This window comes from Drosophila takahashii, chromosome 2L (genome assembly GCF_030179915.1).
Source record: "Drosophila takahashii strain IR98-3 E-12201 chromosome 2L, DtakHiC1v2, whole genome shotgun sequence".
In the NCBI taxonomy this organism is placed as follows: domain Eukaryota; kingdom Metazoa; phylum Arthropoda; class Insecta; order Diptera; family Drosophilidae; genus Drosophila; species Drosophila takahashii.
The window spans coordinates 1,540,490-1,565,027 of NC_091678.1; the positions used below are offsets into that span (position 1 = coordinate 1,540,490).

General features: G+C 37.3%; 6 protein-coding genes across 8 annotated transcripts; 3 read left to right on the forward strand and 3 right to left on the reverse strand.

Annotated features, from left to right (window-relative positions):
* The first annotated feature begins 1,872 nt into the window (after positions 1–1,872).
* Positions 1,873–2,917, forward strand: LOC108069486 (accessory gland protein Acp29AB-like). The gene is made up of 2 exons (XM_044395282.2): positions 1,873–2,114; positions 2,180–2,917. Exons 1-2 carry the CDS (start codon positions 1,916–1,918, stop codon positions 2,881–2,883), a joined length of 903 nt encoding a protein of 300 aa, XP_044251217.2. The 5' UTR covers positions 1,873–1,915; the 3' UTR covers positions 2,884–2,917.
* A 543-nt stretch (positions 2,918–3,460) lies between these two features.
* LOC108069489 (accessory gland protein Acp29AB-like) lies at positions 3,461–4,405 on the reverse strand. Its single transcript, XM_017159582.3, has 2 exons — positions 4,147–4,405; positions 3,461–4,082 (listed from the first exon to the last, which is right to left on the reverse strand). Exons 1-2 carry the CDS (start codon positions 4,361–4,363, stop codon positions 3,514–3,516), a joined length of 786 nt encoding a protein of 261 aa, XP_017015071.3. The 5' UTR covers positions 4,364–4,405; the 3' UTR covers positions 3,461–3,513.
* Positions 4,406–5,451: 1,046 nt separating this feature from the next.
* Positions 5,452–6,229, reverse strand: LOC123003262 (C-type lectin 37Db-like). Its single transcript, XM_044395283.1, has 2 exons — positions 6,151–6,229; positions 5,452–5,924 (listed from the first exon to the last, which is right to left on the reverse strand). Exons 1-2 carry the CDS (start codon positions 6,227–6,229, stop codon positions 5,452–5,454), a joined length of 552 nt encoding a protein of 183 aa, XP_044251218.1.
* A 250-nt stretch (positions 6,230–6,479) lies between these two features.
* LOC108069481 (C-type lectin domain family 4 member M-like) lies at positions 6,480–7,806 on the reverse strand. The gene has a single exon (XM_017159574.3). The coding sequence runs from the start codon at positions 7,771–7,773 to the stop codon at positions 6,553–6,555; it is 1,221 nt and encodes a 406-aa protein (XP_017015063.2). The 5' UTR covers positions 7,774–7,806; the 3' UTR covers positions 6,480–6,552.
* A 479-nt stretch (positions 7,807–8,285) lies between these two features.
* LOC108069480 (Tubulin-binding cofactor C) lies at positions 8,286–9,288 on the forward strand. 2 transcript variants are annotated; one of them, XM_070216074.1, is made up of 2 exons: positions 8,286–8,498; positions 8,556–9,288. In XM_070216074.1, the coding sequence occupies exon 2, from the start codon at positions 8,586–8,588 to the stop codon at positions 9,210–9,212; it is 627 nt and encodes a 208-aa protein (XP_070072175.1). In that variant the 5' UTR covers positions 8,286–8,498; positions 8,556–8,585; the 3' UTR covers positions 9,213–9,288. The 2 variants fall into 2 exon arrangements, with proteins under 2 accessions (XP_070072175.1, XP_044250954.2); XM_044395019.2 differs by having other exon boundaries at positions 8,570–9,283.
* A 210-nt stretch (positions 9,289–9,498) lies between these two features.
* On the forward strand, positions 9,499–11,028 carry LOC138911877 (tubulin-specific chaperone C-like). 2 transcript variants are annotated; one of them, XM_070211483.1, is made up of 2 exons: positions 9,499–9,711; positions 9,769–11,028. In XM_070211483.1, the coding sequence occupies exon 2, from the start codon at positions 9,799–9,801 to the stop codon at positions 10,858–10,860; it is 1,062 nt and encodes a 353-aa protein (XP_070067584.1). In that variant the 5' UTR covers positions 9,499–9,711; positions 9,769–9,798; the 3' UTR covers positions 10,861–11,028. The 2 variants fall into 2 exon arrangements, with proteins under 2 accessions (XP_070067584.1, XP_070067583.1); XM_070211482.1 differs by having other exon boundaries at positions 9,783–11,028.
* Positions 11,029–24,538: the final 13,510 nt, after the last annotated feature.

Consider the following 24,538-nt stretch of genomic DNA (forward strand, 5'->3'; position numbering starts at 1 on the left):
TAAATATATATATTCTTGATCAGCATCACAAGACGAGTCGATCTAGCCATGTCCGTCTGTCCGTCTGTCCGTCCGTCTGTCCGTCTGTCTGTTTCTACGCAAACTAGTCTCTCAGTTTTTGAGCTATCGGGACGAAACTTTCGCAAAAGTCTTCTTTCTATTGCAGGTAGTATATATGTCGGAGCCGTCCGGATCGGACAACTATATCTTATAGCTCCCATAGGAAGGATCGGAAAAAAAAAACTTTAAAAAATTCTAGCTTCGGTGTTTTTTGAAATATTACCTTCTACTTTTGGGGATGTTATTTTTTAAATATTTCTGAATTTCGAATTAATTATTTAAAAAATCGGACTACTATATCATATAGCTGCCATAGGAGCGATCGGAAAATTAATGGAAAAGTAATAGGAAATAAATTCTAGCTTCTTTGATTTTTATTGTATTATCTTCTACTCTAGGATATGACTCTTTTTAAATATTTCCGAATTTCAATTTTAATTTGATCAAAATCGGACGACTATATCATATAGCTGCCATAGGAACGATCGGAAAATTAATGAGAAATATTAGAAAATTAACATTTTTGCAATTTGTTAATTAATAGGAATGATCTGCAAGGGTATATAAGCTTCGGCTGGCCGAAGCTAGCTTCCTTTCTTGTTTGACTATGTTTTTATACCCTTGCAGAGGGTATTATGATTTCAGTCAGAAGTTTGCAACGCAGTGAAGGAGACGTTTCCGACCCCATAAAGTATATATATTCTTGATCAGCATCACTAGACGAGTCGATTTAGCCATGTCCGTCTGTCCGTCTGACCGTCTGTCCGTCTGTCCGTCTGTCTGTTTCTACGCAAACTAGTCTCTCAGTTTTTGAGCTATCGGGATGAAACTTTCCCAAAAGTCTTCTTTCTATTGCAGGTAGTATATATGTCGGAGCCGACCGGATCGGACAACTATATCTTATAGCTCCCATAGGAAGGATCGGAAAAAAAAACTTAAAAAAATTCTAGCTTCGGTGTTTTTTGAAATATTACCTTCTACTTTTGGAGATGTTATTTTTTAAATATTTCTGAATTTCGAATTAATTATTTAAAAAATCGGACTACTATATCATATAGCTGCCATAGGAACGATCGGAAAATTAATGGAAAGGTAATAGGAAATAAATTCTAGCTTCTTTGGTTTTTATTGTATTATCTTCTACTCTAGGATATGACTCTTTTTAAATATTTCCGAATTTCAATTTTAATTTGATCAAAATCGGACGACTATATCATATAGCTGCCATAGGAACGATCGGAAAATTAATGAGAAATATTAGAAAATTGAACATTTTTGCGATTTTTTAATTAATAGGAATGATCTGCAAGGGTATATAAGCTTCGGCTGGCCGAAGCTAGCTTCCTTTCTTGTTTGGAATTTATTTCTGCTTAAAAAAAATCCTAAAATTATTTTAAGTATGGGGTTTTAAAGAAAAAGAGTGTATCTTTTAAAAAACTTTAACATGCAGCATGCAGCATGCAGCATGCTTGAAATTCATTATCTGGTCATAACTTTTACCGAATGCTCCGTTTTTTCTCTCCAAAAATACCTTACTTAGGTATTTAATTTTGCCCAACCTCTCTTTACCTTTTGACCTGAGAAGGGTCAGGTATCCTAGGCGCATAAGCCGTAGCAGATGTGCACTTGAAAAACCCAAGGATAAGTAGGAATGTGCGAGAGTCATAAGATAATTTTAGCTAGAGTAAAATCAGATTCTCATGTTAGGTACGTAAGAGTTGAATAGTAATACAGAAATCAGTTCGAAACAGTAACTCAACAAATGAAGACGACATTATTTCTGTTCGCTCCATTTTTTTAAAGCACACGATCAAAGTATTATTCAGTTCGACACTAGTTGTTATACGCACTAAGTATGTTCAAACTAGGAATTTATTATTCGATCGCAATTATTGCCTTGAATTTAAATGGATACCAGACAAAATCCTTGAATGGCGACTTTTCGGAAACACCACCGAATCCATTAGTTGTAAAGATACTACCATTGCTGGATCACATTACCAAACAGAGCAAATTGAATATTCTTGATGATCTAACCCAGATAGCAATGCAGAGTAAGATCGAAATACATTAGGAATTTTTTCTGAAATATTATATTTTAAAAATCAAATCCTTTCAGAGAACAGCGATGAAAATCTAATCGCGTTGCAAAATCAACAGGCGGACATCCAGAAGTCATTGGAATCGCAACTGGAAACACAGACAAATCTGGAAAAGGATCAGAGGTCCTTAATGGAAACTTTAAAGAATATTATCCCCGAACATTTTACGGAGAGACTGGCCAAGATGGAGGAACAGCAAACATCCTTACAGAAAGCATTAAAGAAAATTCCAAAGGATTTACAGGGGAGACTGCAAACGATGGAAAACAATCAGAAGGCTGTGCGGACTCAACAGGCCGCACTTGTGGACACTCTTTCCAAAATTTATGACAAAATCTTTTTGACAAAGTTTGAGCGAATCGCCTCTAGACATTTCTTTATTGATAGCGAAAATAAGTACACTTGGGAAGGAGCCGTAGATGCCTGCCGCAAAATGGGTGGCTATTTGGCCTCCATTAAGGACCAAGAGGAGTTGAATGCCATGAAGGCGAGGCTGGATTTAGACAAACTATACTGGCTGGGCATCAATGATCGGGCCACAAAGAATGACTACATTTCGGTGGCATCCGGAAAGAAATCTCCATTTTTGAAGTGGGAGGGGGGGGAACCCAATCACGCTGCACGCGAAGAGCGCTGCGTTCAACTTATCAATGGCGTAATGTACGATGAGCCGTGCGGCAAGGAGAAATATTTGATTTGCCAAGCTAACTTTGATTTTTAACTTTAAGAAAATGCTAAGCAATGCTAATTTTTGTAGAATTTAAACAAATAAAAATACTAAAATTCTCAAAATGGTATTTAAAATATATATATTTTCATTAAATGTACTGAAAGCGTGTGGAAAAAATTATATTTATTAATTTTAATGTGCATTCTCTGAATGGAATAAGTACAGTTTGTCAACTTTTTAAAACGCATAAGAAAGTACTAGAAAAACAAAAAATTTGCAAATATGCTGGTGTCAACTAATTGTTTGAAAAATGTAATTAACTAAATTGTTTTAATATAAAATAATAATTTTGTTTTACTAGCAGGGTGCTAATATACATACATGAGAAAATATAAAAAGGTCTAAAGTTATGTTAAAAATTATCCATCACAAGATTGAATTAATGTAAAAATATATTAGCTTGATATGTTCGAAATATCAATGTTGCATTTATTAATATCGGTTTTTTTATATGAAATAATGTTGAATTGAGTGCCATTTCATAACAATATTTTTCTGTTTAATAATTGAAATACTCACTTTTCATCTTTTCACAAAAATATGTTTTATTCTTAAACTTTTTAAAACATTATTAAATATTTCCGTTTGGCATTCTGGAATTAATTTACAAAGTTTATTTATCTAAACTTCTTTATCACTTTGGCAAATTAAATGTCGAGTCATGGAACACGGCTCATCATTCATTACGCTGTTATCGATTTCGACGCAGTGCTCATTATCTTCCTGCTTGTTGGGTTCACCATGTCGCCACTTCAAAAATGGATCATTCTTGCCGGATGCCTCGGATACGTAATCGCCCCATTCGGTCCGATCATTTATGCCTAACCAATATCGCTTGTCATCGAGTTCCTCTGTGATGGCATCCAGTTCCTCTTGATCTCTAATGGCGGCTATATAGCCACCCAATTGGCGGCAGGCTTTTACGGCTCCTTCCCAAGTATATTTGCTGCTGCTATCGATGTAGAAAAGCCTAGAACCGATTTGCTTAAACTTCGGCCAGAAGACTTTTGTGTAAATTTCGGAAAGAGTGCCCACAAGGGCGGCCTGTTGGGTCTCCATCTTCTTAAGAGTTTCCATTAAGGACCTCTGATCCTTTTTCAGATTAATCTGTGTTTCCAGTTGCGATTCCAATGACTTCTGGATGTCCGCTTGTTGACTTTGCATCGCGATTAGTTTTTCCTCGTTGTCCTCTGAAAGGATTGGATTTTTAAAATATAGTATTCAGGAAAAATGCATACTGTATTCCGATCTTACTCTGCGTCGCCATGTGGGTTTTGTGTAGATCATCAGCAATATTGCATTTGCTCTGCTTAGCAATGTGATCCAGCAATGGTAACATGTTTAATAACAGATCATTCGGCGGTGTTTGCCGTACAATTGTAGAAATGTCGCCTTCCAAGGATTTTCCCTGGGCCCCATAAAGAGAACAGGCAATAATCGCGATCGATAAATAAATTCCTAATTGTAACATACTGAGCGCTTATAACAACTAGTGGCGAACGGCGCCAACGAACTGATTGTTCTTCAATAGAATACACCGCATTTATTCTTGTCTTATATACATGCGTGTCTCGTATTTGAAAATATCTTTATAGCACGCTTCTTGGAATAGATTCATAAATTAAATTCTGCCCGAAATGACAGACAGCGACTATAAAAAGTACTATTTAATAAATTAAACAGAGAAAACAAATTTGTGCAATTTATTAGAGAATTAAAAGACTTTACAAATCATTAAACTCCTCGTCATATATATGGTTGTTACATATATAAATATTTAGTATATAATATATACTAATAGAATATTATACAAAAAATATAGGTATACAAAATAATTAAATTGTTCTAAAATTAATGTAGTAGTTAAGGATATTTCTTAATAATTCAAATTAAATATTAAAATGTTTTTTTTTTATAATCAATAATACATACGAATTACTCAGGAATTAATTTTTTGTGATAAAATTAAAATAGTTAATATTTTTATTTAAAATTAAACATAAGATTTTTAATTTTAAAAAATAACACGATTCTTATAAAAGATACATACATTAAAGTAGACCAAAAAAACCTCAAGCAAAAAGATTGAGAAAAACTTCTTATTTTTACTTAATAAAAAAATGTATTTAAAACAATTGAATAAATATATATTTTTTAGGTTATTACAATTAGTTTAATTTAGTTTAAATTTCTTCCAACAGAAAGTTGGCGATAAAATAAATTCTCACACGGGGGTGACACATAAATCTCTCCGGATGAAACTCGTGTGATTTGAATCGTTTGTATTGATGTACGAAAAAGAATTCCAAGCGAAGACGCTTCTGTGTCAGTGCATATATTTTGAATATTGTTTAAAAGATTATTTATTAAAACAACAATAAGTACATATATACAGAAATATAAATATATGCGGGCATTCCAAGAAATAATAAAAATTCATAGCAGCGCTTTCACAAAAATTAACAAAAACCAATTCACAATATTCTATTTAGGTTTAATTCTGGGAATTCAAAAACTACACAAGCCTATAACTAAATTTATGCGATTTCAGTTTTTTCGTTATACATTGTTGTCAGCTTGGCAAATTATGTTCAACTTATAGGAGCACGGCAAATCGTTCATTTCGGCGTTTAAAAGTTCAATGCAGCGCTCATTGTTGCCCTCGTTGTTGGGTTCTGCCCGTTGCCACTTCAAAAAGGCTTTCTTTCCAGATGCCTCGGATACGTAGTCGCCCCATCTGGTCCGATCATTTATGCCTAACCAATATCGCTTGGCATCGAGTTCCTCTGCGATGGCATCCAATTCCTCTTGATCTTTAATGGCGGCTATACAGCCACCCAAATCGCGGCAGGCACTTACGGCTTCTTCCCAAGTGTATTTACTACTGCTATCGATGTAGAAATACCTAGAACCGATTTGCTTAAAATTCGGCCAGGAGGCCTTTGTGGAAAATTCGGAATAAGTGCCCAATTCTGATTGATGGATATCCGCCTGCTGATCCTCTATCCTTTTTAGTCTCTCCTTGTTGTCATCTGGAAGGATTGTTTAATATTTTCCAAGGGAAACACAGAAAGGAGGCTTAGTAACATTAGATTCAAAGATTCTCACTACAGATTTAAGTTAAGTTATTTACTTTAAATATTTTGTTTAGGCAAAAAAAAACCAAAATCACATTTAAAATTATAAAACCACCATCGAAAAATATTTATAAAATATTAAATTTAAAATCTTTTGATTTCCTACGTATTTCACAATTACCTTGCAAGGATTTAGCCTGGACCACAAATAGAGTACAGGCAAAAAGCGCGACGGACAAATAAATTCCTAGTTTTAACATATTGGGCACGTATAACAACTAGTGGCGAACGGTGCCAACGAACTGATTGCTCTTCAGCAAAATAAACCGTATTTATGTTCGTCTCATAAACCTAAAATATCTTTTAAAATAGCACTTTCACAAAAGATAAAAAAGTAGGCCTGAAAAAAAAGCGAGTGAGCAGTAATTTCCCCTGACATACAATCCATAATAATTGGCGATTAGGTGATTTTAAAAATAATAGAATTCCACCCTAAGATATTTCTATGTCAGCCATATATATTTTGTATATTTTTCGCAGAAGAATATTTCTGAGTTGCATTTAATGTTTTTAAAAAATAAAGCTAAAAATCTGAGTTAGTTTGGCAAATTATATATTTCTTAGCGGAACACGGGTCATCGTTCATTTCGCCATTAGCCAATTCAACGCAGCGTTCTTCGGGTCCAGCGTGATTGGGTTCCCCCGATTTCCACTTTATAAATACAGCTTCTCTTCCGGATGCCTCGGATTTGTAGGCTCCCTTGGATGCGCGATCGTTGATGCCCAGCCAGTAGTGCTTGTCACCCAGTTTTGCCTTGATGATGTCCAGTTCCTCCTGATCTTTAATGGCGGCTAGATAGCCATTCATTTCACGGCAAGTGCTGACGGCCGTAATCCAGGGGTATGCATTTTGACGATCTATATATAAAAGTCTCGAGCCGATTCGCTCAAACTTGGGCCAAAAGACCTTTCCGTATATTTCGGTGAGAGTGTCCATAATTTTGACCTGTTGAGTCTCCATCTTGCTCTGAATATCCTTCTGATTTTTTTCCATCGTTTGCAATCTGCTTTCGAAGTCTTCTGGAATTTTCTTTATAGCTTCGTGTAGCGATGTTTGCTGTTCCTCCATCTTGATCAGCCTTTCTTCGAAGTTTTTTGGTATGGATTTATTTAAAGCTTCCAGCTGGGATTTCTGATCCTTTGCCAAGTTGATCTGAGTTTCTAATTGAGTCCCAACTGCCTTTTGATGATCCTCCACACGGTTTAGTTTCTCCTCCAAATCAACTGGAATTTTCTTTAGTGTTTCTTGTAAAGATATATGCTGTTCTTTCAGTTTTCCCAGCGTCTCGTTAAAGTTCTCCGGTATGGTATTCTTAAAAGTTTCCATCAGGGACTTTTGCTCCTTTTCCAGATTGATCTGCACTTCCAGCTGGGATCCCATTGCCTTTTGAATGTCCGTCTGGTGAGCTTCCATTCTGGTTAGTCTCTCCTGAAAGTCCTGTGGCAGTACTTTCTTCAACGAATCCTCCAGGGATACGGTTTGTCCCTCCAATTTGGTCTGAATTCGGTCCAGTTTGGCTTGGGTGTCGTTTAGTTTGAGGGCATCGGAGGTGTTCCATTGCTCCTGGTGCTTGGCAATGTGATTCAAGAGGGGTTCCAGCACCGAAAGGCAAAATTCCCCGCACTGATTGGGGGGATCTTTCAGAAGGCATACAGATCGAACATCTTCCTGGGATTCCGATTGGCCTTCACAGAGATGCCATGCAATCAATAAATACAGAGTATAAGTTCCGATCTTAAACATAGTGAAGGCTTACAACCGCACGAAGAGAGAAATTCAAACGTACTGATTCTCAATTTATTTATTTACTTTCAAAGCACTTTTAACTCGATAAGAACGAGGCATTTATTTAAGTCGCACAATGGCTATAATCAAGAGTCTGGATATCTTGCCTTTTCGCGGGACTTTTGCTTGTTTATCTTTTTTGTTGCTCATATGGGCATATCAAAACGACTCTCTTTACTCATAATTTAGAGGAGTTATTAATAAAAATATAAACAAATAAATTATTTATGTAATGAAAACACAAACAAAATTTTTAAAAATTTACCCAAAAACGGAATAAACAAATAAAAATGGTTTGTTTACGATAAGTAAATTCTTTATATCTATTATTTTTGTTAGTTTTTACGACAATTAAAGTTATTTCCTTATCCCGATTTCAAATTTGGCGCGCACCGCTTCTTCTTTCCACATTAGCCATTCACTTTGGCGTTGCCAGAGTGTTGTATTTTTGTCATTCCCTTGCCATTCGCCTTGGTTAGTCGACATTTGTTATTGTGGGCGACAACTGCACAAATTAAATGGAAAATTAAACAAAAAGGTTAATAAACACAGGAAAACCTTAAATATTTCGTGATAAGCACAACCAAATTAGCAAGCAGCAGTGAAGTCACCAGAGGGAAAGCCAGGATTCCGCTGAATTTTCCTGCAGCTGCGCAACTTGCCGAGCAAGAACAACAACAAAGGTGATTCATAGCCCAAAGAAATCGAAGTTTCCCCTTGGGAAATTGATTTTTAACCAGATTTTCCCTTGCAGATTGACTGAGGGAAAGATGGAGGGCGATTCGGAAAATCGCAAGGATCAAATCCTGGAGCGCCTGAACAAGCGGAACAAGGACAGGCAGAACTATTTGGACGTGAAGTCGGAGCAGCGCTCCAAGGAGTCGGTGCAAAACGAGGGCGTCGACTACTTTTCCGCGACTTTCACCCAAAGAACCATCGATATAGAGCGGCGACTGAAGGATCTGCAGTGCGGCGAGGCCCCGCCCACCGATTTGGCCAGGCATTTCGCGGACATAACGCTGGAGATTCAGGATTTGCAGCGCTATCTCACAGCTTCCACCATGTTCCTCTCGGATTTCAAGATCAAATCCTGTCAGAATATCCTCAATACCCTCACTTCTGTGAGCGATGAGACCCGCCAGCGGCTGCTGCCCAAGAAGAAGTTCGGTTTCAGTGGCAAGAAGACGGCTGCCAAGCAGAAACCCTTGGCTAACAAGGACCTAGTCGATGCGGAGATTAGTAAGGCGAAGGAAAACCTAGGCTCCTCCTTCAGCTGGACCATTGCCAACCGCAAGGGCGAGCACATAGTCCTGGATTCGCGGCAGGTCAACGGCCAGGACATCACCATTTCGAATGTCAGCCACTGTCTGGTGGAACTGCAGGGACATCCCTCATAATTTAGAGGAGTTATTAATAAAAATATAAACAAATAAATTATTTATGTAATGAAAACACAAACAAAATTTTTAAAAATTTACCCAAAAACGGAATAAACAAATAAAAATGGTTTGTTTACGATAAGTAAATTCTTTATATCTATTATTTTTGTTAGTTTTTACGACAATTAAAGTTATTTCCTTATCCCGATTTCAAATTTGGCGCGCACCGCTTCTTCTTTCCACATTAGCCATTCACTTTGGCGTTGCCAGAGTGTTGTATTTTTGTCATTCCCTTGCCATTCGCCTTGGTTAGTCGACATTTGTTATTGTGGGCGACAACTGCACAAATTAAATGGAAAATTAAACAAAAAGGTTAATAAACACAGGAAAACCTTAAATATTTCGTGATAAGCACAACCAAATTAGCAAGCAGCAGTGAAGTCACCAGAGGGAAAGCCAGGATTCCGCTGAATTTTCCTGCAGCTGCGCAACTTGCCGAGCAAGAACAACAACAAAGGTGATTCATAGCCCAAAGAAATCGAAGTTTCCCCTTGGGAAATTGATTTTTAACCAGATTTTCCCTTGCAGATTGACTGAGGGAAAGATGGAGGGCGATTCGGAAAATCGCAAGGATCAAATCCTGGAGCGCCTGAACAAGCGGAACAAGGACAGGCAGAACTATTTGGACGTGAAGTCGGAGCAGCGCTCCAAGGAGTCGGTGCAAAACGAGGGCGTCGACTACTTTTCCGCGACTTTCACCCAAAGAACCATCGATATAGAGCGGCGACTGAAGGATCTGCAGTGCGGCGAGGCCCCGCCCACCGATTTGGCCAGGCATTTCGCGGACATAACGCTGGAGATTCAGGATTTGCAGCGCTATCTCACAGCTTCCACCATGTTCCTCTCGGATTTCAAGATCAAATCCTGTCAGAATATCCTCAATACCCTCACTTCTGTGAGCGATGAGACCCGCCAGCGGCTGCTGCCCAAGAAGAAGTTCGGTTTCAGTGGCAAGAAGACGGCTGCCAAGCAGAAACCCTTGGCTAACAAGGACCTAGTCGATGCGGAGATTAGTAAGGCGAAGGAAAACCTAGGCTCCTCCTTCAGCTGGACCATTGCCAACCGCAAGGGCGAGCACATAGTCCTGGATTCGCGGCAGGTCAACGGCCAGGACATCACCATTTCGAATGTCAGCCACTGTCTGGTGGAACTGCAGGGACATCCCGGCTCCGTGCAGGTTTCCCGCGCCTCCAAATGCACCCTGCTCTGCGGCCCCATCGCCCGCTCCTTCTTCGCCGAGCATTTGGACGACTGCACCCTGGCGGTGGCCTGCCAGCAGCTGCGGCTGCACTCCTCGCACGGCATCCGCATCTACCTGCATGTCACCTGCCGCGCCATCGTCGAGGATTGCCGCGCCATCGAGATCGGCGAGTTCAACTACGACTATGCGCAGCTGGAGGCCGACTACCTGGCCTCCGGGCTCAATAAATCCCAGAATAACTACACGGATGTGGCCGACTTCAATTGGCTCTCGCCGGACGCACCGTCGCCCAACTGGAGCCTGCTCAAGGATCATCCCGATCCGAACTGGAATGCCTGGCGGCGCGACTTCATCGCCAACGGAGAGAATAGCAGCGGGCACAAGGATGACATCTCCATCATCTAGTGGCGGCATCGGCGGCTGCTCCTCGGCTGGCTGGCCTACGGCCTCATCCTCGGCTGGCTGCTCTGGGAACTGCTGCAAAGGCCCCCCATTGCCGGGCCCCAACTTAAAACCCCTCGATCTGTGTAAATAGCTTTAAGCGTGTTGATTAAATAACCATTGTATTGAAAATCTTGGCCATTGTTGTTTATTTTGTGGCTGCAGGAAGGCTCATAAGTTGCATTTTATTGCTTAAAGCTTCGAAATACTTCTTAAAGAAATTGTTTTGATTTTTAAATGATTTTTATAAATAGTTTTCATGGTTTTTATAAATATTATCAAATTTTTAAAAAATAGAAAGCCGTTTTGCAGCGGATCTATAATATTACAAAAATGTAATAATTGGAATTGCGAACTTTTCCCAAGTTATTACGCACTTTATATTTGTTTTGGTTATGCTATGTTTTATAGGCCGACGTTAAAGTTCGAAATGTTCTTGTTTATATGTCCCGGCTAATTTGACATGTCCATTTCGGATGTGGCATAATCAGTGGTTGGCCAAAATGGCTGTGGCTGCCGCACACAACTTACGGAGTGGGCGGACGACAGGACCTCATGCAAGTTTCATGTGGCCACAACAGGACCTCTCAAGTCTCCACATTGACGAAGGACACTCTACTTACTCAACAGGTTCGCACAGCAGAGGCACAATTTTTAAATCTTCTCAACTTTTTGGGAAATATATTATATGGATTTAAAAAGGCAATTTGAAAATTTAAAGGTAATAAAAAAAGAAACTAAATATTTTTTAAAATATTTATATGTTTTTTTTTATTTTATTTATAAATTTTATTTATCTTTTTGGATATATCCTTAAAAAATTTAATTTTAAAGTCCACTTTCTTTTAATTTTTTTTTATAAATTTTAGATTTATTGATTTGCCCTTAAATAAATAATAATAATGTATTTTTCCAAGAGTATTTTCTGTTCGACTTTCTTTAAAAGCATATCTGTTTCTCTCATCCCGTTGACTTTTGCGGCTGTCAACATGGCCGACTGTCAAAATAATTAACGAATTCGAGTTACAAGCGGAAAAGGGGGGATATATTGTACATACATGTCCCTATGGCTTAGAGGGGGAAAGCAATTGGAGTGGACATCTCATATTAGCGAGGTAATTGAACTGCAAATTACACAAATAACGGTGATGCTGCGCCGAAGAGAAAGGCAATAAGGAGAGTGTCAGATTGAGGTTATGTAACAAGCTGTCAAAACTGCGGGTCTTGAAAAAAATACCACACCAATGAAAGGAAAATGGAAGATGGAAAGATACGAAAAAAAACCTAGACAATTAGCGGAATTTTTACCTTTTCTTTCTTTCTTTTACTTCCAAAGATTTAATCAAAATTGCGGTTTTCTTTCCTGTAGTTCACATTTCGAAAACATGGAAAAGCAAATACGTGACTAAACTTATAAATATTTTGTTATATGTATATTGTGTTAAAACAAATATAAAATTTAATTTAAAATTTTATAGGTATTTAGTGCGTATTTCTAAGTAGTTTCTTAAAAGCTTTTACATTTAATTTTATTATTTAACACAATACTGCAATATCTAGACATTAACTTTTACAATTTTCGTTTTTAGTATACCTACCATAAATAAATGTTTTAAGATCCCTTAAATAACTCTAATTAGTCCTTTCTGTAGCTAAAAGTGTTGTGAATAAAAATTAGTAAATATTTTTTAGAATCACATTGGATTATTTGTGATTTCAAGATGTTGGCGATTTTTTGCAATCTTTTGGTTTGTGGCGTCTGCAATTTCCGTTTATTCAAATGAACCCGATAAACTATGAAATCTAATTGCTTTCACACTTGAACAGTGTTGGTAATTCCGGCCACACACACACAAATACACACACCTGTGACACACACACACATGGATAGCAAGGTGCATCTAGTGCTGCCACATTTGCATAGCTCACAATTAGTTTTCTCATTATCGCAGATAATATTCGCCGCATTTGCGATAAGACCGAGACCCCAACAATGCTGACCGCCTCCACATTAATATTATCGCACGGCCCCTAATTGCCGGTCCCTCTCACACTTTGATGGTTTCAATTACTGCAAAATTACCGTGGCTCCTTCGCCTCCTAAACTTTGACCCACATGCAATCCGCAAATGCCTTTGTGTGCGGATTTTATGGCTCAGCTGATGTGGGCAACGATGCTAGTTTACGCATTTAGTTAAGCAGCCCCAACACAATGGCCCAAAATCACAAGGGGTTAGCTAAATTTCTTGGAGGAAATTCGAGAATTTGGAACATTATTTTTATAGATTCTTAAGAAATATCACACGTATTAATAGTCGAAAAAGGTTTTTGAATTAATCATAAATCAAAAGGGGTTGTGTAAATTACTTGAAGAAAAAACAGGAACTTGGAGCACTTGAGTTCCTTGCGAAATATCACTCATACGCCATGTATGACAACAAATACTTAAGTTATCCACAAAAATGTAGAAATTAAATGGATATCCTAAAGAGGTTTTTAGTCCCAGAAATATCGGACATTTTTACAATACTTTAATACAATTCAGTGCTCTAATAAATCACTCATACGCCATGTAACCAATGCAATAGGATCATTTAAGTGAGCTATAAAATTTTAAAAAACTTGTTTAGTTAAAATGCATGGATATTAAAATTCCTGAAATGGTAAACTCTTATTATTTCTTTCTCAAAATATAGAAGACTAATTACTGAATTGGCTGTGCCATTTTTCACAACGCTTTCTCGAACGGAAACCTTTAAAAACTCTTTCCGATATTGATAAGCGCAAAAATGTTGATTAATTAAGCGAATTACGGGAGTCATGCAGTGCAATTAAAATGTCAGCACAGCCACAGAGTGTCGGAGATATGGACATACGTAGGTTCAATATATATATGTATGAGGATATGGTAGGCTCCTGGGCGAAATGTCCAGGATTGGGGTTATGTAACGCTCCTTCTGGCCTTTTTTATTCGCAGCTTGTCTCGCTTTTTTCATTCCCCCTCCCGCTGCGAATTCCCTCGAATCGCGAATCTCCGCTCTGCGTGTGCAGCTCAAATTGTAATTAATGATGCAAGACAGCCGGCAGTCCCTCCTCTTTCACGCCCAGATCCCCCACAAAATCACCACCCCCACGGCGACCACAGTCGGATCCAAACCGAAAATCTCTGCCTGGCCCTGTCATCCTGTCCCCGCCCACCGTTTGGCATCCGCCTCCCCTGGGTTGTGGATTTTATTCTACCCTATAAATAGGCGGCTTCCTACTTTATCTTATAACATTTCTTTAAAAATACTATATCGGTAGGCACAGAAGTTTTCAAATCACTTTTTGAGGGGCCTAAAAGTATGCTACCAATTATTGAATTCGCTATAAATGTTCCTTAAATGCTTTTATATATTTTGTAAATCTTTTCCTTTTTAAGAAATACAATTTTTGAAAATCGAAATCCCTATTTTAAAGAGAAATGTTATTGAAAGGGTACATAACTTGACTTATATGATAAATTATATTTATATATTTTATTTTATTTCATTACATTTTAGTAGGGTACCCTCTTCTTCGCCCAACTTTACCCTTACCAATTCGCCTGCTGTTTGTTTACTTAAATCATCGACGCGGTGCGCGTTTTAAACGCGTTTCTCATGCTTTTCGTGTAAATAAATGAAAAGTTCGTTTAATTCTCGTCGATTCTTTATGCGTTGAACAAGTGGGATGTGGTGAGGAGGAGGCGTGGCCTGGTATCGTTTACTTTGGAAATGAAAAATTATGATTACATCAACAATAATCGAAATGCGCTTGTAAGCTCCTCTGTTGCTGTCTCTCTCGGTGTCCCTGTTCCCGTCCCTTTCTCGTTCCCCCTTTTTCCGTCTCGCTTCCCCTTGCAATTCCGTTCTCGCTTTCCGCACTCCAATCTTACACTTGGGGAAAAACACTTGAATTTAAATGGATTTAAGAATTAAAAGCTGAGTTCTGATTTGTAAATACTCTTTTCAAAAAAAATATCTAAATATAAAAATTATATTTTTACATGTTTTAAGACACCTTTAAAATTTTTTTCAAAACCTTAGAGTTTTCTATAAAGGTCAAGCAATTTATTAATCACCAAATTCAAATATTTATGTGAATATCATGAATATGTTTTGGTATGCATTAATATTTTTTTAAAACCTACCTATAGTTTAAACTTTTTCCTCAGTGCATTGCTATCTTTTGACTGGCTCCTTTACTCCAGTTTTTCTTTTTTTATTATTATTTTTGTTGCCGCTGCTTGCCATTTTCGTTGTGCTTTGCTCGTTTTGGCCATTTCTCTTCGTTCGCGTTGCTGACTTGCAACGCTTTCATGCGTGGCATTCAAAGAGGGTAGAAGGGGTTGAGGGGGGTAACAGTAGAGGTTGAGGGGGCTTCAGGGGGTAGTAATGTAAACGTTCAATATTTGTGTTCAAAGTAAAAAATCGAGACGTTCACTGCTCTTTCGGCCCTCCTTCCTTTCTTCCGCATTCCCCACTTTCTCCGACGCGTTCAGCCAAAAAGTATGCAATGCAAAATCGAAAAAATTCGCGTGGCAGCACCTCAGCTTTCAGCTTTCGGTTTTGCATCAAGCCCCCAGCCTGCATCTCTCTTATCTGCCAGGCTCCCATATTTCCCCCTGATTTTACCCTCCCACAATGCACTGAAAATAAATGCTTGCTAATGTTTAGGAGGTGCAGAGGTCCAGAGACTTGAAATCTTTTTGTAAGCAGCTTGAAAGTAGGCAGTACTATTTGGAAATCTGCAAAAAAATTTATAAAATTGAGTGTCTTAAAACCTTTTAAAAGTACCCCTAAAAGTATGCTAAGTACCCCTAATTAAAGTAAAAAATTGTATTTTTGCTGCATACTTTTAGACACCTTCTTAAGATGTTTAAAGCCTTTAGAGAAAGGAATATTTTCTTTCTGTGATCGCTTTCTTTGGTTGAGTCTGAGCCATGCTTATAAATCAGCGACGTCTGGGAACGGCGACAGGCGTTTCAACCCATCCCCGACTTTCCCGATTTTCCCGTCACCCCGATTTTCCTCAACAATGCACTATGGGGAATTTGACCACTTTTTTTGGCCAAAACCCATTTTTTTAAAGTCGTTAAACTAAAATTGTGTTTTCTAGAATACTTTAACGGAAGACCAATCTTCAATGTTACGTTTCAGGAATTTCGATAGAGGCCGCCTCTGCTAACTTACAGCTGTTAGATCAGCTGCTGTATGTTGCATTTTCACGCCTCAGAAATTTGACGCAATGCTGAGACTATTTAATTGCTAAAAATAAGAGTCTTAAATCAATTTAAGTGGAGTTTTTTGAATTAATTCAAGGGAGGGTAGTGTGCACTAAGTATTTGTGTGATTAAACAATCTAAATTAATCGTGGTTTTCTTGTAATCGATTATTTTTGTGACCGGTCTAACATGAATATTTTTAAAGAAAACCAATTTTTAAATAGAGATACAAAGCGAGTCCAGCGGAGTCCATCCATCAAACCTTAGGGAATTAAAGAGTAAGGAATTCTCTTTAAAATTAATGTAGTCAGAAAATTCACTTTTTTCGATTCTTGGAGAAATTTAGTTTTTTAGATCATAACCTCAAATTTTGCAATTGCCCCTTTGTTTGCACTGTGGAAGAAAGATATCAATAGACATACATTTGAAATGTCTTCTAAAGTAAGGCAAAAACCCTTATCGCTACCATTTGACAATAAAAGCGGACTTAGGAGGTTGTAAAAAGAAAAATAAAGCTATAACTGTATCAAAAAATGAAAGAAATGGCATGTAAACTCTGAGAATTTTCGGTTCTATGAAACTAAAAGAAATATTCTTCCGATTTTAACACAATTTTCTGTGTGGTTTTAATACTGTATTAAAACAGTACTTATCAAGTTTTATGCATTTATCTCTAAAAATAGCAAAGTTGATCTGATCATTCCTATGGCAGCTATATGATATAGTTGTCTGATCCGAAAGATATTCATGCAGAATATGCGTTGTGATAAATAATAACGATTGCTAAAGTTTTACTTTGATATCTTTAAAATTGATGGAGTTATTAATATTGGCCAAAAAAAGTGGTCAAATTCCCCATAGTGCAGTGGCAAAAAGATGGCCATCTTTATGCTGGGCCAAAAACTGACAGAAATAAAGTGAAGTTGGTCATAAATTTGCTTTTACGCCAAGATGACTTCATAAAGCGACAAATACGCAAAGCATAATGCCGAGTGCAGCCAACCCAAAAGTGGGGATAAGAACGGGGATGGATGGGATGGAGGTATTCTATATAGGGAAATGCTGGAAGAGTAGGGGGAGGGGAGCATAAGAGGCGCCGCCATGCAGGCAACAAAAATTGTTGTGTTTTGTGTCTGGCCTGGCATTGCACTATGGGGAATTTGACCACTTTTTTTGGCCAATATTAATAACTCCATCAATTTTAAAGATATCAAAGTAAAACTTTAGCAATCGTTATTATTTATCACAACGCATATTCTGCATGAATATCTTTCGGATCAGACAACTATATCATATAGCTGCCATAGGAATGATCAGATCAACTTTGCTATTTTTAGAGATAAATGCATAAAACTTGATAAGTACTGTTTTAATACAGTATTAAAACCACACAGAAAATTGTGTTAAAATCGGAAGAATATTTCTTTTAGTTTCATAGAACCGAAAATTCTCAGAGTTTACATGCCATTTCTTTCATTTTTTGATACAGTTATAGCTTTATTTTTCTTTTTACAACCTCCTAAGTCCGCTTTTATTGTCAAATGGTAGCGATAAGGGTTTTTGCCTTACTTTAGAAGACATTTCAAATGTATGTCTATTGATATCTTTCTTCCACAGTGCAAACAAAGGGGCAATTGCAAAATTTGAGGTTATGATCTAAAAAACTAAATTTCTCCAAGAATCGAAAAAAGTGAATTTTCTGACTACATTAATTTTAAAGAGAATTCCTTACTCTTTAATTCCCTAAGGTTTGATGGATGGACTCCGCTGGACTCGCTTTGTATCTCTATTTAAAAATTGGTTTTCTTTAAAAATATTCATGTTAGACCGGTCACAAAAATAATCGATTACAAGAAAACCACGATTAATTTAGATTGTTTAATCACACAAATACTTAGTGCACACTACCCTCCCTTGAATTAATTCAAAAAACTCCACTTAAATTGATTTAAGACTCTTATTTTTAGCAATTAAATAGTCTCAGCATTGCGTCAAATTTCTGAGGCGTGAAAATGCAACATACAGCAGCTGATCTAACAGCTGTAAGTTAGCAGAGGCGGCCTCTATCGAAATTCCTGAAACGTAACATTGAAGATTGGTCTTCCGTTAAAGTATTCTAGAAAACACAATTTTAGTTTAACGACTTTAAAAAAATGGGTTTTGGCCAAAAAAAGTGGTCAAATTCCCCATAGTGCACTGTCTCCTTGGCTATCTTGTCGTTCTGCTGCTTTATATCTGGTTTATAAACTCCCAAAAATTGTGCATCAACATTAGCCAGGGAAATGTCTTGCGCTTTTCTCCCCGGATATGTATGTATCCCAAAAAATGGGTTGGCACTCCATTGCGCTTTTTAACGGAATTTACATTTCTCGAAATTAATAAATAGCTTAATGGGTTTTATTTTTGTTTTTGACAAACTTTAAATACAATCATACATAACTTATATTAATTTTTTAATAGGTTAACAGATTAATTTAAAAAAAATACTTGAAAGCTGATAAGAACGGTCGTGAATTTCCTCCGAAGTAAATCATTAAAATATATATGACTTATACATGACATTAACAATGATATATCTGTATTTTTTTAGGAGCAAGCGATCAGAGCTTTCTTGTACACATAGTGAGCCCCTCATCTCACCCTCTCTCTCTCTTCCCCACTCTTGCTGCCCCCACAGCTTCCACTCTCCCCCGAAGTCTCCACTTCGCTCCTAAGTGCTGACACTATGTTAGGCTTAGTAGTTTAAAATTGTCAGCGATATCGAATAAACACCACCGGTAACCCGCCCTTTTTACCGAAAAGGTTTCCGCGTGTGCTTTGAGTTCGTCTTTCGTCGTCTTAATCGCCAATAATTTTCCAAGTGATCTATTTTAGTGTTTTTTAGGCCTTTAAAAATTTAAATACCCAATATTTATTATTTTTCGACGCTCTAGCTTTTTGAATCAAAAAACGCCAAGGAAAAAATATTTAAATTTAAAATTTAGCGAGGTAAGAATTTTATTTATATATACCTTCTATTTTTGTAGGGCCAACCATTGTAATATGTTTAGTCAAGAATAATTAGGTATTTGATCATTTGAGTAACATTTATTTTTTTTGCCAATAATTTCGACTTTTCGAAAATAATAATTACGCATTAGATATGGGCAGATAAATTTCTCTTTTTGTATTCTTCATTTTGGGGGCCTGTGAAAAAGAAAAATAACCATTCATTCAGAGAGCTCTCTTTGATGTCGCTCTCATGCGATCTTATGTGCCGGTAAATGTTTACTCTCACCTTTCATTTGATATTTGGTGGTCGGTTGGCCTTCCCTTAGACGGTTATTTCGTTTAAGCCTGGTTTGTAGAGATATCGAAAGATTGATTTACATTTTCTTGTCCTTTAGATCTTGTCAATATAAAACAAGAAAGGAAGCTAGCTTCGGACAGCCGAAGCCATTCCTATTAATTAACAAATCGCAAAAATGTTCAATTTTATAATATTTCTCATTAATTTTCCGATCGTTCCTATGGCAGCTATATGATATAGTCATCCGATTTTGATCAAATTAAAATTGAAATTCGGAAATATTTAAAAAGAGTCATATCCTAGAGTAGAAGATAATACAATAAAAACCAAAGAAGATAGAATTTATTTCCTATTACTTTTCCATTAATTTTCCGATCGTTCCTATGGCAGCTATATGATATAGTAGTCCGATTTTTTAAATAATTAATTCGAAATTCAGAAATATTTAAAAAATAACATCCCCAAAAGTAGAAGGTAATATTTCAAAAAACACCGAAGCTAGAATTTCTTAAAGTTTTTTTTGCGATCCTTCCTATGGGAGCTATAAGATATAGTTGTCCGATCCGGTCGGTTCCGACATATATACTACCTGCAATAGAAAGAAGACTTTTGCGAAAGTTTCGTCCCGATAGCTCAAAAACTGAGAGACTAGTTTGCGTAGAAACAGACAGACGGACAGACGGACATGGCTAGATCGACTCGTCTAGTGATGCTGATCAAGAATATATAAACTTTATGGGGTCGGAAACGTCTCCTTCACTGCATTGCAAACTTCTGACTGAAATTATAATACCTTCTGCAAGGTTATAAAAATAAACGACGGGAATTCAGATGATGTCAGATTTAATTAGTATTTTTATGTTTCCGTGTGGCTATCAAAAGCACTGGGAATCGAGATTGTCTGCGGGTAAATCCCGAGTCATAATTTCAACATAGTGAAATCTACACCTCTTAACATCACACCCAAGTCATGAAATTTAATATGTTAATTATTGAAAAAAACATAATAACTCGATTTTCTTATCAGTGCAGCAGGGGTGTATAAAACGCAGCCACAAAGCTTGCTTTGGCATTAGTTTTTTATCTAACACGCGCTGACAATGTTAAATTTCGGAATACTTTTTCCTATTGCAATTATTGCCTTGAATCCAAATGGGTATCAGGCAGAATCCTTGGAAGGCGATTTTCCGAAAACATCAGCGAATCAACTGATGGTGAAAATGTTTCCTTTGCTGGATCACATTGCTAAGCAGAGCAAATGCAATGTTGTTCATGAACTAAATAAAATCCAGACAGCCATGCAGAGTAAGTGGAAAATGCACTAAGCATTCTTTCTAAAATCTTACAAACAAAAACCCTTCTAGAGGACAACGAGGAGAGACTAGTCGCGATGCAGAATCAGTTGAAGGAAACTCACAAGGTAATTGCAGAGCAGAAATCCCTTTTGGAAACTTTTAAGAATACCATCCCGGAAAGCTTGGCGGACAGGCTGGTCAGGATGGAAGAACAGCTAACATCTTCACCAGAAATTCTTAAGAAAATTCTAGAGGACTTTGAGGTAAGAATGGAACAGATGAATCAGGTGACTGAGGCACCGAAGTCGATCATTATCCCACCAGGATTTGAGAAGATTGGATCCCGATACTTTCATATTGAAGAGCAAATGGAGAAAAGTTGGACTGAAGCCTTTTACGCCTGTCGAAGGAAGGGAGCTTACTTGGCTGCCATCCAAGATGAAGAGGAATTCAATGCCGTGGTATTGAAACTCCAGAAAGGCAATCGTTACTGGCTGGGCATTACCAATATAAGCGATAAAGCAGTCTATATATCCAATGCATCTGCAAATGTAGCTCCATTTCTGAAGTGGCTTAAAGGAGATCCGGACAACAGGGGTGACAATGAGAACTGCGTTGGCGTTATCGCTAATTATAGCGACAGCGGTATGGTCGATTGGCCATGTAGAGTTGCTTTTAATTTCATTTGCAGTCTGGATAATACAGTTTAAGTGGAATAAAAAATAACATTGTTTAAGTCTAAATATCTTTTTAGTAAACCTTTCTGCTTTGAACAAATACTTTTGATTTATCAGAAGTACTTATTTCCAAACTTCCAACTTGCAAAGCAATGGGATTATTTGCCAATAATTTCGATGAGGGGAATGCTTAAAGGAAAGGAAATGAAAATTTACGGAAAGACATTTTATGTTTGAATGCCCTTCTCTCTTAGCTTATTATATTTCTCCAAATATTTCTTCCAAACTTAACTTGAACTCCGCGGTAAACCTTCCTTTAGACTGTTATTTCGTTTAAGCCTGGTTTCTGGAGACTTGAAAATTTGACTTACATTTTCTTGTCCTTTTGCCTTACCCTTCCAACTATTTTATTATATTGTTGATCAGGATCACTAGCTGAGTCGATCTTAAGATCGACCTTAGGAATAATCGGAAAATAAGTATAACAAATTTTGTAATATAATAATAATAGTAAGAATAACAATATATATCTGGAATCCCTGGAACGGTGGCCAATATCTTTACCTTACCTTAAGTACCTATTTTACAATAAGGTGATAAAATAAGTCCTAGGCAGGAAAACCCAATTATAAATAGGAATGGCCGCGTGGATTATTAGGTAATCTTATTTTAATCCGAGCATGGGTTGACCTGAGAAGGATCAGATTTCCTAGGCACGCAAGCGATACCATATGTGCACGTGAAAAACCCAAAGATAATCAGGAATGTCAAGCGTGACAAGGATGAAAGATATTTTAGATAAATAAGACGAGCATAAATAGGGTTTATTCTGCTGAAGAACAATCAGTTCGTTTGCGCCGTTTGCCTCTAATTGTTATACGCGATCAGTATGTTGAGACTGGGCATTTATTTGTCCATCGCGATTGTTGCCTGTACTTTGTGTTGGGTACATGCAAAACCTTTAGAAGGTGAAAGTTCTAAAATGCAGAGTAAGATCAAAATACATGAGAAAGTTTTTCTGACGTACTATATTTTAAAAATCAAATCCTTTCAGAGAACAGCGAGGAAAAAATAATCGCGTTGCAAAATCAACAGGCGGACATCCAGAAGTCATTGGAATTGCAACTGGAAACACAGATTAATCTGGAAAAGGATCAGAGGTCCTTAATGGAGACTTTTAAGAATATCATCCCCAAAAATTTTACTGAGAGGCTGGCCAAGATGGAGGAACAGCCAACATCCTTACAGGAAACACTAAACAAAATTTCACATGATTTCGAGAAGGCACGAGGCGTAATACATGATCAACAAGATTCTGTTTTGGCTCAATTGAAAGTTGGGATCAATTTGGAAAAGGATCAGAAAACCCAGCTGGAAACTTTGACGAGCACCGTCTTCGAAACTTCAAAGAAAATTCCAGTTGACTTTGAGGAGAGACTGAGCCGGATGGACGATCATCAAAAGGCAGTTGGGACTCAATTAGAAACTCAGATCATCTTGGCAAAGGATCAGAAATCCCAGCTGGAAGCTATAAATAAATACATACCAGAAAACTTCCAAGAATGGCTAATAAAGATGGAGGAACAGCAAACATCTTTACAGGAAACATTAAAGAAAGTTGCAGAGGACTTTAAGAGCAGTCTGGAAACGATAGAAAAATATCAGAAGGATATTCTGAAAAAGATGGAGATTCAGCAAGTCAGATTTGACACTCGCAAAATTGAAATCTTTACAAATCAATTAATCGCAGTGCAAAATCAACAGGCGGACATCCAGAAGTCAATTAAGGACTTGGTGGAGAGAAGGCAGGTGGAGACTGAGGCACCGAAAACAATCGTCATACCTTCTGGATTTAAGAAGATTGGATTCCGCTACTTCTATATTGAAGAAGGAATGGAGAAAAATTGGGCAGATGCTCAAATCGCGTGTAGAGAAAAAGGAGGTTACTTAGCAGCTATCAAAGATCAAGAGGAATTTGATGGCCTTTTACTGAAACTCAGTGATAGCAATCGTTACTGGCTGGGCATTACCAATATAAGCGATAAAGCAGTCTATATATCCAATGCATCTGCAAATGTAGCTCCATTTCTGAAGTGGCTTAAAGGAGATCCGGACAACAGGGGTGACAATGAGAACTGCGTTGGCGTTATCGCTAATTATAGCGACAGCGGTATGGTCGATTGGCCATGTAGAGTTGCTTTTAATTTCATTTGCAGTCTGGATAATACAGTTTAAGTGGAATAAAAAATAACATTGTTTAAGTCTAAATATCTTTTTAGTAAACCTTTCTGCTTTGAACAAATACTTTTGATTTATCAGAAGTACTTATTTCCAAACTTCCAACTTGCAAAGCAATGGGATTATTTGCCAATAATTTCGATGAGGGGAATGCTTAAAGGAAAGGAAATGAAAATTTACGGAAAGACATTTTATGTTTGAATGCCCTTCTCTCTTAGCTTATTATATTTCTCCAAATATTTCTTCCAAACTTAACTTGAACTCCGCGGTAAACCTTCCTTTAGACTGTTATTTCGTTTAAGCCTGGTTTCTGGAGACTTGAAAATTTGACTTACATTTTCTTGTCCTTTTGCCTTACCCTTCCAACTATTTTATTATATTGTTGATCAGGATCACTAGCTGAGTCGATCTTAAGATCGACCTTAGGAATAATCGGAAAATAAGTATAACAAATTTTGTAATATAATAATAATAGTAAGAATAACAATATATATCTGGAATCCCTGGAACGGTGGCCAATATCTTTACCTTACCTTAAGTACCTATTTTACAATAAGGTGATAAAATAAGTCCTAGGCAGGAAAACCCAATTATAAATAGGAATGGCCGCGTGGATTATTAGGTAATCTTATTTTAATCCGAGCATGGGTTGACCTGAGAAGGATCAGATTTCCTAGGCACGCAAGCGATACCATATGTGCACGTGAAAAACCCAAAGATAATCAGGAATGTCAAGCGTGACAAGGATGAAAGATATTTTAGATAAATAAGACGAGCATAAATAGGGTTTATTCTGCTGAAGAACAATCAGTTCGTTTGCGCCGTTTGCCTCTAATTGTTATACGCGATCAGTATGTTGAGACTGGGCATTTATTTGTCCATCGCGATTGTTGCCTGT

Coding starts and splice junctions, on each gene's coding strand:
- LOC108069481 (XM_017159574.3), bottom strand. CDS start 7,773: ATGTTTAAGATCGGAACTTATACTCTGTATTTATTGATTGCATGGCAT.
- LOC138911877 (XM_070211483.1), top strand. CDS start 9,799: ATGGAGGGCGATTCGGAAAATCGCAAGGATCAAATCCTGGAGCGCCTG.
- LOC108069486 (XM_044395282.2), top strand. CDS start 1,916: ATGTTCAAACTAGGAATTTATTATTCGATCGCAATTATTGCCTTGAAT. Junction 2,115..2,179: donor AACCCAGATAGCAATGCAGA/GTAAGATCGAAA, acceptor AAATCCTTTCAG/AGAACAGCGATGAAAATCTA.
- LOC108069489 (XM_017159582.3), bottom strand. CDS start 4,363: ATGTTACAATTAGGAATTTATTTATCGATCGCGATTATTGCCTGTTCT. Junction 4,083..4,146: donor AACCCACATGGCGACGCAGA/GTAAGATCGGAA, acceptor CAATCCTTTCAG/AGGACAACGAGGAAAAACTA.
- LOC123003262 (XM_044395283.1), bottom strand. CDS start 6,229: ATGTTAAAACTAGGAATTTATTTGTCCGTCGCGCTTTTTGCCTGTACT. Junction 5,925..6,150: donor CCAGGCTAAATCCTTGCAAG/GTAATTGTGAAA, acceptor CAATCCTTCCAG/ATGACAACAAGGAGAGACTA.
- LOC108069480 (XM_070216074.1), top strand. CDS start 8,586: ATGGAGGGCGATTCGGAAAATCGCAAGGATCAAATCCTGGAGCGCCTG.